Source organism: Coturnix japonica, chromosome Z (genome assembly GCF_001577835.2).
Source record: "Coturnix japonica isolate 7356 chromosome Z, Coturnix japonica 2.1, whole genome shotgun sequence".
Taxonomy (NCBI): domain Eukaryota; kingdom Metazoa; phylum Chordata; class Aves; order Galliformes; family Phasianidae; genus Coturnix; species Coturnix japonica.
The window spans coordinates 18209375-18223245 of NC_029547.1; the positions used below are offsets into that span (position 1 = coordinate 18209375).

General features: G+C 41.1%; 2 protein-coding genes across 6 annotated transcripts; one reads left to right on the forward strand and one right to left on the reverse strand.

Annotated features, from left to right (window-relative positions):
* Window positions 1–1384: 1384 nt before the first annotated feature.
* LOC107306000 (granzyme K-like) lies at window positions 1385–12501 on the reverse strand. 5 transcript variants are annotated; one of them, XM_032441421.1, is made up of 6 exons: window positions 11797–12501; window positions 11598–11656; window positions 5049–5190; window positions 3516–3663; window positions 2255–2527; window positions 1385–1945 (listed from the first exon to the last, which is right to left on the reverse strand). In XM_032441421.1, the coding sequence occupies exons 3-6, from the start codon at window positions 5132–5134 to the stop codon at window positions 1757–1759; spliced, it is 696 nt and encodes a 231-aa protein (XP_032297312.1). In that variant the 5' UTR covers window positions 5135–5190; window positions 11598–11656; window positions 11797–12501; the 3' UTR covers window positions 1385–1756. The 5 variants fall into 5 exon arrangements, with proteins under 5 accessions (XP_032297312.1, XP_032297313.1, XP_015704228.1 ...); XM_032441422.1 differs by lacking the exon at window positions 11797–12501 and having other exon boundaries at window positions 11598–11693; XM_015848742.2 differs by lacking the exons at window positions 11598–11656; window positions 11797–12501 and adding an exon at window positions 5527–7686.
* Window positions 9154–13835, forward strand: LOC107306002 (granzyme A-like). The gene is made up of 5 exons (XM_015848743.2): window positions 9154–9650; window positions 10323–10461; window positions 11638–11776; window positions 12491–12757; window positions 13247–13835. The coding sequence occupies exons 1-5, from the start codon at window positions 9590–9592 to the stop codon at window positions 13415–13417; spliced, it is 777 nt and encodes a 258-aa protein (XP_015704229.1). The 5' UTR covers window positions 9154–9589; the 3' UTR covers window positions 13418–13835.
* The last annotated feature ends 36 nt before the right edge of the window (window positions 13836–13871 follow it).

Below are 13871 nucleotides of genomic sequence, written 5' to 3' on the forward strand. Positions count from 1 at the left end.
TCAAATTCCTTTATCAAAAGGGAAAGTGGGGCTGCAATTTTTTTGTTCATGATACCATGTATAGCCAGTAAGCCTAAATGCTTGGATATGTGGGACACAGGTTGGGTGTGTCTGAACTAAGGAGTTTTGTTCTGAGAACAGGCAGTGATCTCCAAATTGCAGCCATCAAAATGTACTGAAGACTTCAGTACAATATACCTTACAGGGCAGAAATCCATCTGACTTGTTAGATTTACTCACTCTGTGTACAACATTCACAGCCACTTAAGAGTTATCGTTTTCCTCCACTGGAGCTTAGTACAGCTTTGCCACATATGATTAGTTTAATGACCTAACAAGCAAGTATGGGGTAGCCAAAATCCTATCCAGAAATGACTGAGTTTGCCCACTTTCTAGATCAGGGTTCTAGTTCTTGTAGGATGGTATGGTTGAGCTGGCTGTGACTTGCCATGAGCATCATGTTGGGCCTGGCTAAAGACAGCAGGGATTTTGCTGGTCATGCTATACACATCACAGATATCTCCTGGGATGGGCTGATTCCAGGCCAGAACAAAGGCATTTGTGTGAGCCTGGTTACAAAGGGTCCCATGACTGTGGTCATGGGCCCCCTGACAGCACAGGCTTCTGGGGCAATTAGATCTGGTAGCAGACCTCAAGGTCTGGCAGTAATGCCCTTCCACCTTCTCCATGACAATAAAGGAGAAAGAGATGCCCTAAATGAAGTGAAGGAATTACAGAGGATTGCATACATAATAGTTTAAATGGAATTAACTGCTGGATTGCAGCTTCCATGCTGCATCACTTCTGTGAATATATGATGTGACCCTGGGCAGCCTGCTTGGCCTTCAGAGATGCTTTCCAACTTCAGCCATTCTGGGATTACTGCCCACCAGTAATTAAAATACAGTTAGTGTGTGATGAATCTTTGTCTCTGGGGATGAAATACCAATATGACTGTGGTGTGGGGATGTGAAGAGTCTCTTGTAAGGACAGGAAGTAAGATATCTGTACTGTCATTTAAACTAGTAAGGTTAAAGAGACTAATTAGGACTAGTAGACTAATAGGATTAGAGGGAATCGTTTCAAGCTGCAGCAGGGGAGGTTCAGGCTGGACATTAGGAAATATTACTTCTCAGAAAGGGTGGCCAGGCACTGGAATGGACTGCCCAGGGAGGTGGTGGAGTCACCGACCCTGGGGGTGTTCAAGGAACGACTGGATGTTGTGTTGAGGGACATGGCTTAGTGGGAGCTATTGGTAATAAGTGAATGGTTAAACTGGATGAGCTTTTAGGTCTTTTCCAACCTTGGTGATTCTATGATTCTATGAATTAACTATTTGTAGCATCCTTTGAGACATCCCAAATGAAAAGTATGAACAGCAGCGTATTATTGTTTGCTTTATTATATCATTTACAAATTTATTCCAGTTTTTCCCAATTTCTGTGCTCCTGGCCTGAGTCAGTTCTCACCAGCATCTTTTTACATCTTGTCATAACCTTCAGTGAGAATAGGATAAAGCCTCCATAGACCATGAAGGGAAGTTTCACTACACCAGGACAGATCACCAACACAGATTTGCAAGGTCTGTTTGTTCCTTTACTTATATACTATTCATGAGATATTTTTCCCTTGCTCAGCCCCTGTACGAAAGAGAACCTTGTAAACTTCCTAACTCAAAAAGCTGTGGTTTGTAATGCTGGGAGACACTTTGTAAAGTTGGCACACCAATCAGAGCCCAGTTCTGAAGCACAGCGCTCTATTTATTAGGGCTGTCTTGCCTGTCCCAGACCTCTCCATTAAGAGAAAGAGTTTTTTTAATCCATTCAATATATGTTTCAGTCAGTCGCGTGTAAACTCCAGGATTGACTCCTGATGTACAATTTTCCCCAAAGGAAACAATCCCACTGTATTTTCTGCCACAGATGAGCGGCCCACCTGAGTCTCCCTAAAACAAAACAGAAAGAAAGATCAGTGTGGTTTTTTCTGCCCAGAAAATCCCGCAGTGCTACATGCAGCACGTGTAAGCATGATTAATTTTGTATTGTTCAGATATGGACATCTGGAAAGAACCAGATTATTCAGTCTCTGGAAGTTCTTCTTTCTCTCCACTTGTTGCAATCAAAACCTGAGGAGAGCAGCTTAGCTGAAGAAATGCACCTTAGTGAACTGAGGTAATTCCCCAACACTGTTGTTCCTAGTGAAAAGAGAATGGTAGTTCAAAACACATCCCCTTCTCTTTTTAACTGCTTCTTACCGGGCAAGCATCTCTCTTTGAAAACCTCTTTTTCCCTCCAGCACACAACATGTTCCTGGTTATATTCATTTTGTGTTTTTTATAATATTCTCTCCCACAAATTTTCCTATCCACAACGTCAACAGTTGCTTCCCGAAGACATTTTGGCAGCTTTCCTGAAGATTTTTCTCCCCAACCGGCCACTGTGCACTTGGAGCCAGGTTTGATATCTTCGCCAGTGTCAGGAAGGGACAGAAGGTCCACATACTTGTTCAGATTTGCCATAGTATCCAGCTGAAAGAAAATAATTAAATAAATAAAGCTTTATCATGTAGAAAGGATGGGAATTATAACCTCCAGTTTAGTTGGCTACATGGTCTCTTTTTACCACTACTTTCATTTCTAATAACACACTTTTCAGTATTTAGGAACTGATTCGGAACTTGATCACACTTCTGTAAATCCAGAAATACTTTCCTGATGGTGCCACATCTGTGACAGCACTACCGAATTCAAGTCCAGATTTTCCACCAATTACTGTAGAAAATTAAAAGCCCGTGCAGGCTGTTGGATCTACATCCGTTCAATAACCCAACTCACGCTAAACTGCTGCTTTGAAATCAGACTTAACTGACAAACAGAAAAGTCCCAAAGCACTGCGCAATATGCTCAGCAACACATGGGCATGACAGCAGAGGTCTCAGCTGGGGAAAAAATAGGTTTTGAACCCTTCAGACTGCCAGGTTTAAATCTGAGAGAGTAAGGGCTTAAATGATCCAAGCTATGTTTATTTTGTTGGCCTCAATCTGATAGATCCTTCAGCAGAGGTTTTGTCCTGCAAATGAAAATACAGCAAAACAGTAACACATATACTCACTGCATCTGGTAAGGACTGGCAATTACTGAACTGAGCTTACTTTCTATCTTACACACAATCACTGCACCGCAAATTAATTTCACTGATGCTTACATGTTTTGCTGAATGGCTGTCAGTTACTAGACTCTGGCTTTATACATTTTTTAAAAGGTACAGTAATAACTTATGTGTTTAATTAAAAATCCCTGTGGTTTATTAAGTCTGTTGCTGTTGGGAATTTCTGAGGATAGCAAGCTTACACAAAGTCACTGAGCACTCCATGGGACTTCATCTAGATCTGTACAACCTAATCAGAGTTTTCAGTGATGCTGATGTAAAAACTATATACATTTCAATATCATAGAATAGACAAAACAACCATTAACAATATTTCCTTTCTAATAATACAGTTGTGATTAACAGTACCTTGAGGAGCATTATGTCATTTTCCTTTGAAGATCTGTTAAACTGGGGATGAGGATAGAAGCGCAAAATCTTAAATCTCTGTTGGTTTTTTTCTGCTTTAAATGCATTATGGGCTCCAAGAACAACCCGAGTAACCAGTGTTTTATTCCTGTAATTTAAGGAAGTGCAGGAGTAGGTCATTACTAGAACAAGAGCAACATCTCTCAAGATAAATAGAAGCTGCGTAACACAAAATTAACAATTTCATTTACAACTTGATTAAAAATAGGAAGGATATAGTTCACAATGACATTTTAACATGAGCTTGTGTTTTCCTCTACGAACATTTCTTCATTCTTCATGCTAACATTTCTTTACTTTAAATGATATTTGGTAAAATAACTGTAAGATAACTGACTTTCAGGGGCTCCACAGCTTGGAATTTTTACCAAAAAGCCTATTGACTCTTTAGGGAGCACCCCTTGCACAAGGATTAGAGGTACTGATGCCTTTCAAATACATTTGCATGGATGCCTGCAGTCATATGATCTAATCCTGCACAGGACAGAAACATGCCTGGTTATAGCATAAAGGTTGTCTTAATGACATCAGTGAGATGTCAGTATACACATCAGTACTCAGTATCCATGATGAGCATTATGCACAGAGATGAGTGTCCTTATAAAGTGAACATCGTTAATATCAATAACAAAGTTGTCCTTAACTTCAGTAAATTCAGGATTCAGTCCACCAAGGAGCAAGAGTGAATATTGCCTAACTCAAGACATCACTGTAGTGGATATTATGAAGGAAGATTGCCAAAACCCAGAGAAAATTTCATGTTCAGTTTTTGCCAATAGATAGCAAAAGTTAAGCAGCTCATAAATCTCCTCTCCCCCAAGCTCTCTGAATATCATCAGAAACATGTTTGTTCAAGTATGTCTTTCTTGGTTTTGCCCTTCTTAATCTATGCAACCCAGTAAGAGGACACTGTCAGAAGACATACTTACTACACACAGGAAAACTAATTTGAGATAGAATTGAGACTTTATAAATCCAAAAAGACTTATTTTCTTCTTTCCAGTTGCATGCCTCACTGAAAGATACAATTCATTTATTTGTATATGAATTTTTTCTTGTGGGCCCAGAAAGGACAGTTAAACTGAAAGGGAATGGTGTTTCCATGTGATTCAGCTTCAGCTCAGGGTGTTCTGGGATCTACTTCCACGCACAGAGATTTATTAAGCACTGTGTGCACCCTTCTCTAAGACACTGCCATTTCAAATGCACAGATAATGAGTTTGCTCTTTTAACAGCACAGTCAGCATCCTCTAGCACTGGCAGGATCTGACCAATACAGATAATAGAACACTAAGTAGATCAGTAGATTACAAAGCAACTCAAATCAGAACAAAAGTTCCCAAGTATGTTTGGTGAAAGAACTCCAGCTTTTCCCAACCCTTAAAAATATCAATACCTTTCTTTACTTACAGGCTTGAACATCACGGCCCACCCCAGTGAAGAGCTATGAACACCACAGTATAAGGTACTTACGTACAGTGCGCTGCTGTCAAAACCCACTGCTTTCTCACAAGAGCCCCTCCACACACAGTTTTATCCCTTATCTGGATGGCAGCCATGTAGGGTCGGGAATGGGGACGCACGCAGTGTCCTCCAGTAATATCACTACAGCCATCTGAAAGGCAAAGAACAGTTATGTTCCCTACCTGTTAGCCAGAGGAATCAGGATATTTTTCTTCTTAGAGGACTTCTTACATCTCAGGGGTAGGATAACAGCGATTACAGAGAGAAAAAGAGCTAACAGGTGGCTGGTCATAGCTGCTGCTACTTACTGATGCAAATTAAGGTAACGCCTTTCTATTTGAATGTTTCCTGCAGGATATAGTGGTTAAGAGGTTTGATGAGAAACTCCTCCTCTTTAAGTTTCCCTTTACATCCTCAATAGCATTATATTAACTGCAGCTCTGCTCTGCTTCTTTATCTTCTTTCCTCAGATTTCTTTAAAACCTACCTGTTCCTGAGTCCACAGCATTCAGTATTTCACACCTCACAGGAACTTCTGCAGACCTACAAGCAGGTCTTGAACTAGAAAACAAGTGCTAAGAACATCATATGTGATTAAATGCATAATAAAACCTAACTACATCAGAGAATTCAACAACTATTTAAACTCTGAAGAAGAGCAAAGGAATGAATGAGACAACAAATGGAAGAGTCAACTGAAAAGGTTTCACTGAGAACTGGCAGGAATCTGGAGCTGGTAACATAGGACAGCCCAATACCAGCTATACTTACTAAGGGCACTGCAGTTTTTTTCTTAGCAATTATTTCTGCGGGAGCAGGATTCAGACACCTACAGTGAACAGGAGTCAAATGCAAATAAAACACCTAATCAATAGCCTCCAAATAAAAGATTAAAAGACACAGTGGTGAAATAGACTTTTCTACTGCTCACCCCTGTCTGTAACCACACTCTGCATATCTTGCTGGTAAACCACTACAAGAAACAGCACGTCACCACATAAGAAACCTGCTATCATCTTAAGCAACATTAGAAAGAATCAGAAATGTAACCAACTCAGCTTATCTGGCTCTTAGTTGAGAGAAATAGCAGCTCTGCAGATCATTGAATGAGATTACAGAATTGAGATGTTTATAGCACAGAGTCATACTGTAACATTTGAAAGCACTACACAATGCAACACCATGCAACACTTCCTTTTTTCTCCAGAAAACTCTTTCCAAGCTCATTTAAGTGAAAACAAATTACTTCAATTGTCTTATAAAAGAGCCAGCTCTAGGTACCCCAGAATCATTCTTCATCCTCAAGATAACCCTGAGGTTATTTGCACACTGGAAGTTACCTCTGCAAATAATTTCTTTTGCCCACAGAGTCCTAAAAAACCCACAAGTTTTTGTGGCTTTGCCCTGACATTGAGTGACTGATAGCAGCTTCGTACTGTGATCAAGCAGAAGACTCGTATATTTCTGCAGCATAATACCTGATGTGTTCTGACACTTACACATGATTTTGTAAAAGTGACACTGATTGAGGACTCACTAAATTAACCAGCTCTACCCTGCTGCTAAATTATTCTGTGATATCATGCAGCAAGTAGACAAAAATAAGCCTTTATTTTTGCACGCAGGCAGAACATACAACAGTGGAATCAGAGAGGAAAGCAAAATAGGCATCCAGAATAGAAAAGGATGTTAAGGGCAAGAAATAATGTCAGGCTGAATAAAATTGAGTGCGGGTAGCACAGTGAGTATTAAGACCAGTAAGTAATGTATGGCTAAACACTACAAAGCAAATGTTAGATTTCCTGGACTAAACTAAATTCCATTTCCATGATCTGAGATTCCAGCTGCCACAGAGAACACTAGACAGCTCATTGCAGTCAAGGTAAAATAAAAAATCCCAACTTCTTCCTGTTAGCTTAATCATATCTCACTCTTAGTTCAACTCTTATCCTCATACACAGGACCCCATCTTGCCAAGACCCAATGCCAGAGCAGGAGTGACCACACCAATTGGCTAAGAATAACAGTAGCCCATACTACCCTCTCGGAAATTACTACATAAACTAATAAGTTTGCAGGGGGAGCCAGCTGAACATGGTGGCTAATTTGTGCAGTGCTTCGTGTTGTGAAGGACTGTTTAGCTAGATCTTGGGCACAGACCAAAGTGATCTGGTGTTGCCCTCTTCAGGTATGAGTGAAGACAAGAAAAAAAGCCCAGTGGAAAGATGGAGCTGTTAAGAGAGACACTCATGTTGATATCCTTCAGAAATACAAAGAAGGGCAGGGGAAGATTTAGATCCCCTGATTTTCTTTCCACAAAGGAGCAATCCCAGGAAATCAAAGGAAGTTCTGTTTCTGAGACTGGCTGGTTTGGAAGCAAAAAGTCTCCCAATTTCTAGGGAAGTGCTTTAACCAGTGACCCACTATATTAAAAAGTGTTGTTATCCATGCTTCAAGAAGAGTTCAGTGTGGTCCATGAGATTTGAAATCAGATATTCTTCTGGTTTGGGTATATCTGATCCATATCCATGTCTGTCACCTTGAAGAGAAATGATCTTGTACCACATCATGGCCCAAGTGTTGTCCCCCAGGGGTCGGTACTGGGGGCCACCTTGTTTAATATCTTTATTGATGATCTAGATGAGGGGATTGATTGTACCTTCAGTAAGTTTGCAGATGACACCAAGCTGGGAGATAGTGAGGGTAGGGAGGCCCTCCAGAGTGATCTGGATAGGCTGGATCACTGGGCTGAGGTTAATGGGATGAGGTTCAACAAGGCCAAGTGCCGGATCCTGCACTTTGGCCACAATAACCCCATGCAGCGCTATAGGCATGGGGCTGAGTGGCTGGATTACTGAAGAGGAAAGGGACCTGGGAGTGTTGGTCAATGCTGGGCTGAACATGAGCCAGCAGTGTGCCCAGGTGGCCAAGATGGCCAATGGCATCCTGGCCTGCATTAGAAATAGTGTGGCCAGCAGGAGCAGAGAAATGATCATCCCTCTGTACTCAGCTCTGGTGAGGCTGAACCTCCAGTACTGTGTTCTGTTTTGGGGTCCTCACTGCAAGAAAGACACTGGGACCCTGGCACATGTCCAGAGAAGGGGAATGAAACTGGTGAGGGGTCTGCAGCACTGGGCTTACGAGGAGTGGCTCAGGGAACTGGGATTGTTTAGTGTGGAGAAGACCTCACTGCACTCCACGACTTCCTGAAGGGAGGCTGTGATGAGGAGGGGTTTGGTCTCTTCTCCCAGGCAACAAACAGGACCCGAGGAAATGGCCACAAGTTGTACCAGAGGAAGTTTAGATCAGACAAATTAGAATAGGAAAAACTTTTTCCCTCAGAGAGTGGCCAGGCACTGGAATGGCTGCCCAGGGAGGTGGTGGAGTTGCCGTCCCTAGCAGTGTTCAAGAGGTATCTGGATGAGGAGCTACAAGATGTGGTTTAGTGCTTGTGGTAGCAATGGTGATGGGAGGATGGTTGGATCTTTTAGGTCCTTTCCAACCTTATGAATCTATGATTTGAGATATTGTGCATTTCCCTGTCACCTGCAGCACCCAGGACTGGGAGAAATGACATAGCATCTGCAGGAGAAGCATGGCCTTATATGCCAGCAGCTAAAGGTTAATTAGACATAAGACTGCTAAAAACACTTTCAATGGCATTATACACTCTGTTCTAGACCACTAAACCACATTGCACAGAAGCTCATCCAATGTAAAGGTAATAAGAAAAGATCAGATGCTGAAAGGAGCACATAGCAGATTCCTTGGCCATGAGGCATTCCTGAATGATACAGACGACTTTCTAATGGGAACTGGGCTGGGATTCCTCTCTCCTCATTTCAGAAGTTGGAACCAGCTCCACCAAAAAGGAACGTGCAGGTGTCTCACTCAGATGCCTACCTCTGAGACAGGCACGTTTACTCCTATTTCAGCCAGTGTAGATCTGACTAATGAAGTTAGCAGAGCTTGCACAGTAATTCAACTCAAGTAGACAGATCCCTAGCAACCGAGCTGCTGAATATCTTTGTAGCATACCTTGAATATATTGACCAGGTAGACTTCAGCCATTAGCACTTAAGATTAAACTGCAGACACTAAGGCATGTGAGCTGGGACAGGATGGTATGGTCTCCCTTTGGTTACCAGACACCTGTGAGGTCTTTATCCTCCAGGTACTCAAGGTTAGACAGATTGTCCTGACGTGTCTAGAATGTAACTAATGATCTTCAAGTAAGCCACAGAATCAAACTTATATTTATGTAAGATGTGTAAGTGGATAGGTAGTGGCTTGCGAGGTTTCTCTTCAGCATTCACACTAGCTCTCTGCTGATGCTATAGAGAGAACACGAAGGGGGAGATGCTGTCTTCATACCACAACAGATGATGTGATTTCTCATTCACATTTCTGCTGTGAGTTATACATTCAGGAAGGTCTTACTTTTTTTCACAGTTACAGATGTCAGATGTCCTTAAGAGGAAAAACAAAACCCACATCCTCTTTGTTTAGATATATAACACAGAGTGAATAGGGGAGGCCAGGCAGACACCATGGGTGTTTTTTTCACTCTGTCCACCTCTGCTGCCATCATTCTCCTGATACTTCCTGGAGGTAAGTGCACAGTTTGATCCTTTCGAGTGTAAATGCTGACTCAGAGAGTTCCACTTAAGCTGAATGTATTAGCATAAAGAAAATTGTTGCAATTACTATTAGAGTTGAAATTATTATCTATTTTTCTATCTCTGTATGTCTTTGATCTTTCATACAAACAAAATCATTTCTGAATGGATAGTAGTAATTAAGACTGCAAAGAGGACAAATCATTTGGAGGAGTTCAGGGAAATTAGTACAGCCATTTTTGATCATTCACTCTATTGGCATGTACATATATGATTCTCTTGATTTTACCTTACATAGCTCAGTTGCCAAGGGCTCACACAAAACAAGACACTGCACAACATTTATGTAGTGGCAAGTCTGAGTTTCTTACAATGAAAGCTGAGAAATTATCCATAACAGAGAACTTCAGGAAAATAAACCTGTGTAAGATCAATAATGCTTAGGTTGCTGGGTTTTATTCCATGCCACTAACCTTATTTTAATGCCACTGAAAGACACATAAGTAGTACTGCTGAGCACTTTTAAAAGCCTATCTTGAAGACCTACATAGCAATGTGTTCCCGTGTGTCTTTATACTTCTTAACTGTGTTAAGTGTACTTTCCTAAGAGTTCACGGTGTTTTGCAGCCCAGCTGTGTGTATTGTGGCCTACTTTTATTTTTAGAGTTGTGCGTGGATATCATCGGAGGACATGAAGTAGCACCACACTCAAGGCCATTTATGGCCATACTCGACGGAAAAGATTTTTGTGGAGGAGCTTTGATCAAGCCAGACTGGGTGTTAACAGCTGCTCATTGCTGTCTGTAAGTTGTTTTTCTGATTCAGAAACTATGGAGTACCCAGTTTCCCACTTCAAGAAGAAAAGTTTGTGTACCTGGTAATCCAGTGCATTTAGCATTATCAAGTTTTTAAACTTAAGTTGACAACCATGTGTTGATGAGCAAAAATAATGTAAGAAGGTACACTGACCTTCAGTGTTTCTGACGAGATATTTTAGAAGCCACTAGTCACAGGAAAGCACAGAATAACGATGCTGAAATTGTGAATTTGGGGAAAGATCTATGCCTGTTCTCTCAAACAGGACTCTTGGCCAGAGGACTGCCCAGTCTAAATAGCTGCTAAGAAAACAGAAGCAAGTTCTTATCATTTTATTCTGTAAAAGACACAGAGTTAAGAAACAGACAGCACATGAATATAAAGGAAAAAAAAAATCCTGCAGATGACAGGAGACATTTAGAGACCACTGCTTTACTAGGTATGTTAGCTTCTTCCTGTCTGACTCAAGACATGGGTGGCTGTTTGGTCTTGCACGCTCCCCCGGCCAGGCAAGATGTGAGGTTTAAATCTCACATCCCACCCACTGCCTTTGCTAGGATGACTGGAGCTGCTGCTGAGCCAGACCTCACACAGGCTCTGTCAACAGTCTGCTCAGGGCCAGTGAATTACCGGACTGTGTATATCAGAGACTTGTAACTTTTTATCCTCCCACCAGCCAGAGAGATAACTAGAATCTAGGTCTGAAAGCTGTGGAATCAATATACAGCGAACAACAATCCTGAATGAGATCTCATTTAAGAAAAAATACATTACATAATTAATTTAATATTGCTCAGGCAACATTCATACAGCTCTTCATAGCTGAAGGAACATCAGAAATCGCTTTCTCAAAGTTTTGGTTGCTGTATTAAGAAGAAACTGAGCACAGCTACTCCAACAAGCTTCACCACCTGTCTGTGGCAGACATTCAGCTCCCAGGGGACAGCTTCTGAGTCAGGGACCCAAACCCTGCCACTGGGAGGCTGCAAGTAGGATAGCATCAGTTGTGATTCACTGACACAATTTTTCTAAACTACTTGTGAAAACAGGATGATCTACATTCTTCTAAATTACTGTTGCTTTGCAGGCCAGAGAAGACCAGAGCAAGGAATTACAGACTTACAGCAGGTGAATCCCACTAACCATGTTATCTTTCTTCTCAGGAGAGGAGGCAGCGTTACCCTTGGAGCCCATTCACGGACAAAAAGAGAAAAAGAAAAACAGGTTATTAAGATTGCAAAAGAAATTCCCTACCCAGCCTACTCTTTCCAAACAAAGGAACACGACATTATGCTGCTGAAGGTACGGACTTATTTACTCACCTCTAGAGGAATACACATCTCTGTGATGCACTAGATTTTTCATTCTTGTGAGGAAGAGAGGTGGGAGTTTCTGGGAACACTGTTTCCTGGGTGATGTAGACTGGTCTGCAAATCCAGCTGACTGAGGGACTGGGGATTTACTGCAGACCAAGGCACTCAACAACTCCTGTAACATATGCTTGTACTAGCAGTAGAAAAACTCTGCAGCGTGGCCAAGCTTTTCTGGCTTTTCAGTGAAGTACTGAATATTCACAGAGAGCAGCATATTTCAGATGTAAAAATAACTATGTTTAAAAACATAATATTCTAAATTATATTTCCATTAAGAATTTATAACTTCTCTGATTCTCATTTTTGCCATCAGTTATTGCTGCTTTTTTTGTCATAGGAAAACAAAGGCTTAGATTCCCCATGTATAGATAACTCCCAATGGTTGTGGGTGCCACAGAAGAGAAACAGGGCATTTTTGGAGCATATATTTCAGCAGTTGAATGGATTTTTATTGGAAAGTGGATACCCATTTTCCTTATTCCTACATTGTCACATAGACTACATAACTTCCATCACAAACACAAATCTCAGAAAAGGTTTGCAGCAATCCCTCATTTCCACAATGGAAAAGATCTAATGATTAACATGCAGAGATCTCTGTCAGACTCTCTGCCATAAAAATTATTTTCCTTATCTTCTACAGCTTGAGAAAAGAGCAAAAATTAATCGCGCTGTGAAAGTCATTCCCCTGCCTACCTCTGGTAATGATGTCAAACCAGGAACAACTTGCAGTGTAGCAGGATGGGGACTAACTGTGAATAATAGGAAAGAATTGTCTGATACCCTGAGAGAAGTTAACATCACTGTCATCAATAGAAAAACCTGCAATGACAAGAAACATTACAATAATCAAATAACAAATAACATGGTATGTGCAGGATCTAAGCAAGGAGGAAAGGACTCATGTCAAGTGAGTATATTTACGGGCATTATCCACAATGACTATACTAAAAATGCAGTATAAAGCAGCAGTTTTTACACATGGTATATTCCTACCTACAGTTCCAGAAGGAATAATACCACAAAAGAGTAAATTTACCAGGGCTACTTCTTCTAATCCTTAAAATAAAATAAATCTGGGTTTTCACTTCCAAAAATACTGGCCATATCTTCACACTGATCTAGATTTATTTTTGCATAACTCACAAGCAAAAGGTCACGCTTCTCTAATTATTATTTTTGTTAATGATAAACTTATCTTCTGGAGGAGAGGGTGGTGGGAAGGAACGGGGGGGGGGGGGGGGGGGGGGGGGGGGGGGGGGGGGCGCTAAGGGGGAAGCGTTGTCTACATATTTATTTCTACTGTAGAACTGGAGTAAGTGTAAGTTTTAAGTTAGGGACCAGTTCTGTAGGTTTTGTAAATCTGAATGACAATTTCTGTCCTTTTTTTTTTTTCCAGGGGGATTCAGGTGGACCTTTAATATGCAATAATGTGCTGAAAGGCATCACTGCTTTTGGGAAGGATAAGTGTGGTACTCTCAATGGTCCTGGTATCTACACTCTAATCACAAAACAACACCTTCAGTGGATATGGAAAACCATAGGTGGAGACTTACAGACTGGGATTTGATCAAACTATTTCCTGCTTTGTGACTGAGCAACAAAATGTAGCTTTGAAATATGCTTTTGAAAACAGCTTCATGATATGCCCATAATATTCCCATGAAGTTATTCCCACACTGATTTTTAGTACCTTGAAGTCTGTATAGATAAATTTCATATATCCATTTTAGGGAGAGGCACGATTTTAACCAAGCTGAACAGAGCGCTCTGCTAGAACAGCTTTTGTAGCTTATAGAGTTATGGAGTCCATTTGTGACTCAAGCTTTCAGCCTCCTCATGTTGCACATTCAGACTTAGCTTTACATGGATGAGTGTTTCTGACCAAGTGTCAAATCAAATCAAAGTGTAATTTCCAACTTGAATTTGAAGCCTCTGCGTGTCAACTCTTCATGTAATCTGCATTAAATAAAAGAAATGGCAATAAATTCTATTGCTCAGAGTTGTCACTTCATGTGGTACAC

Bases quoted from the DNA above. Each gene is read 5' to 3' on its own strand.
- LOC107306000 (XM_015848740.2), bottom strand. From the start codon at position 5,331: ATGACCAGCCACCTGTTAGCTCTTTTTCTCTCTGTAATCGCTGTTATC. The intron at 5,191-5,270 runs GTAAGAAGTCCT...TTTGCCTTTCAG, and splicing joins TGTTATCCTACCCCTGAGAT to ATGGCTGTAGTGATATTACT. The intron at 2,528-3,515 runs GTACTGTTAATC...ATTTTCTTTCAG, and splicing joins ATGACATAATGCTCCTCAAG to CTGGATACTATGGCAAATCT.
- LOC107306002 (XM_015848743.2), top strand. From the start codon at position 9,590: ATGGGTGTTTTTTTCACTCTGTCCACCTCTGCTGCCATCATTCTCCTG. The intron at 11,777-12,490 runs GTACGGACTTAT...TATCTTCTACAG, and splicing joins ACGACATTATGCTGCTGAAG to CTTGAGAAAAGAGCAAAAAT. The intron at 12,758-13,246 runs GTGAGTATATTT...TTTTTTTTCCAG, and splicing joins GAGGAAAGGACTCATGTCAA to GGGGATTCAGGTGGACCTTT.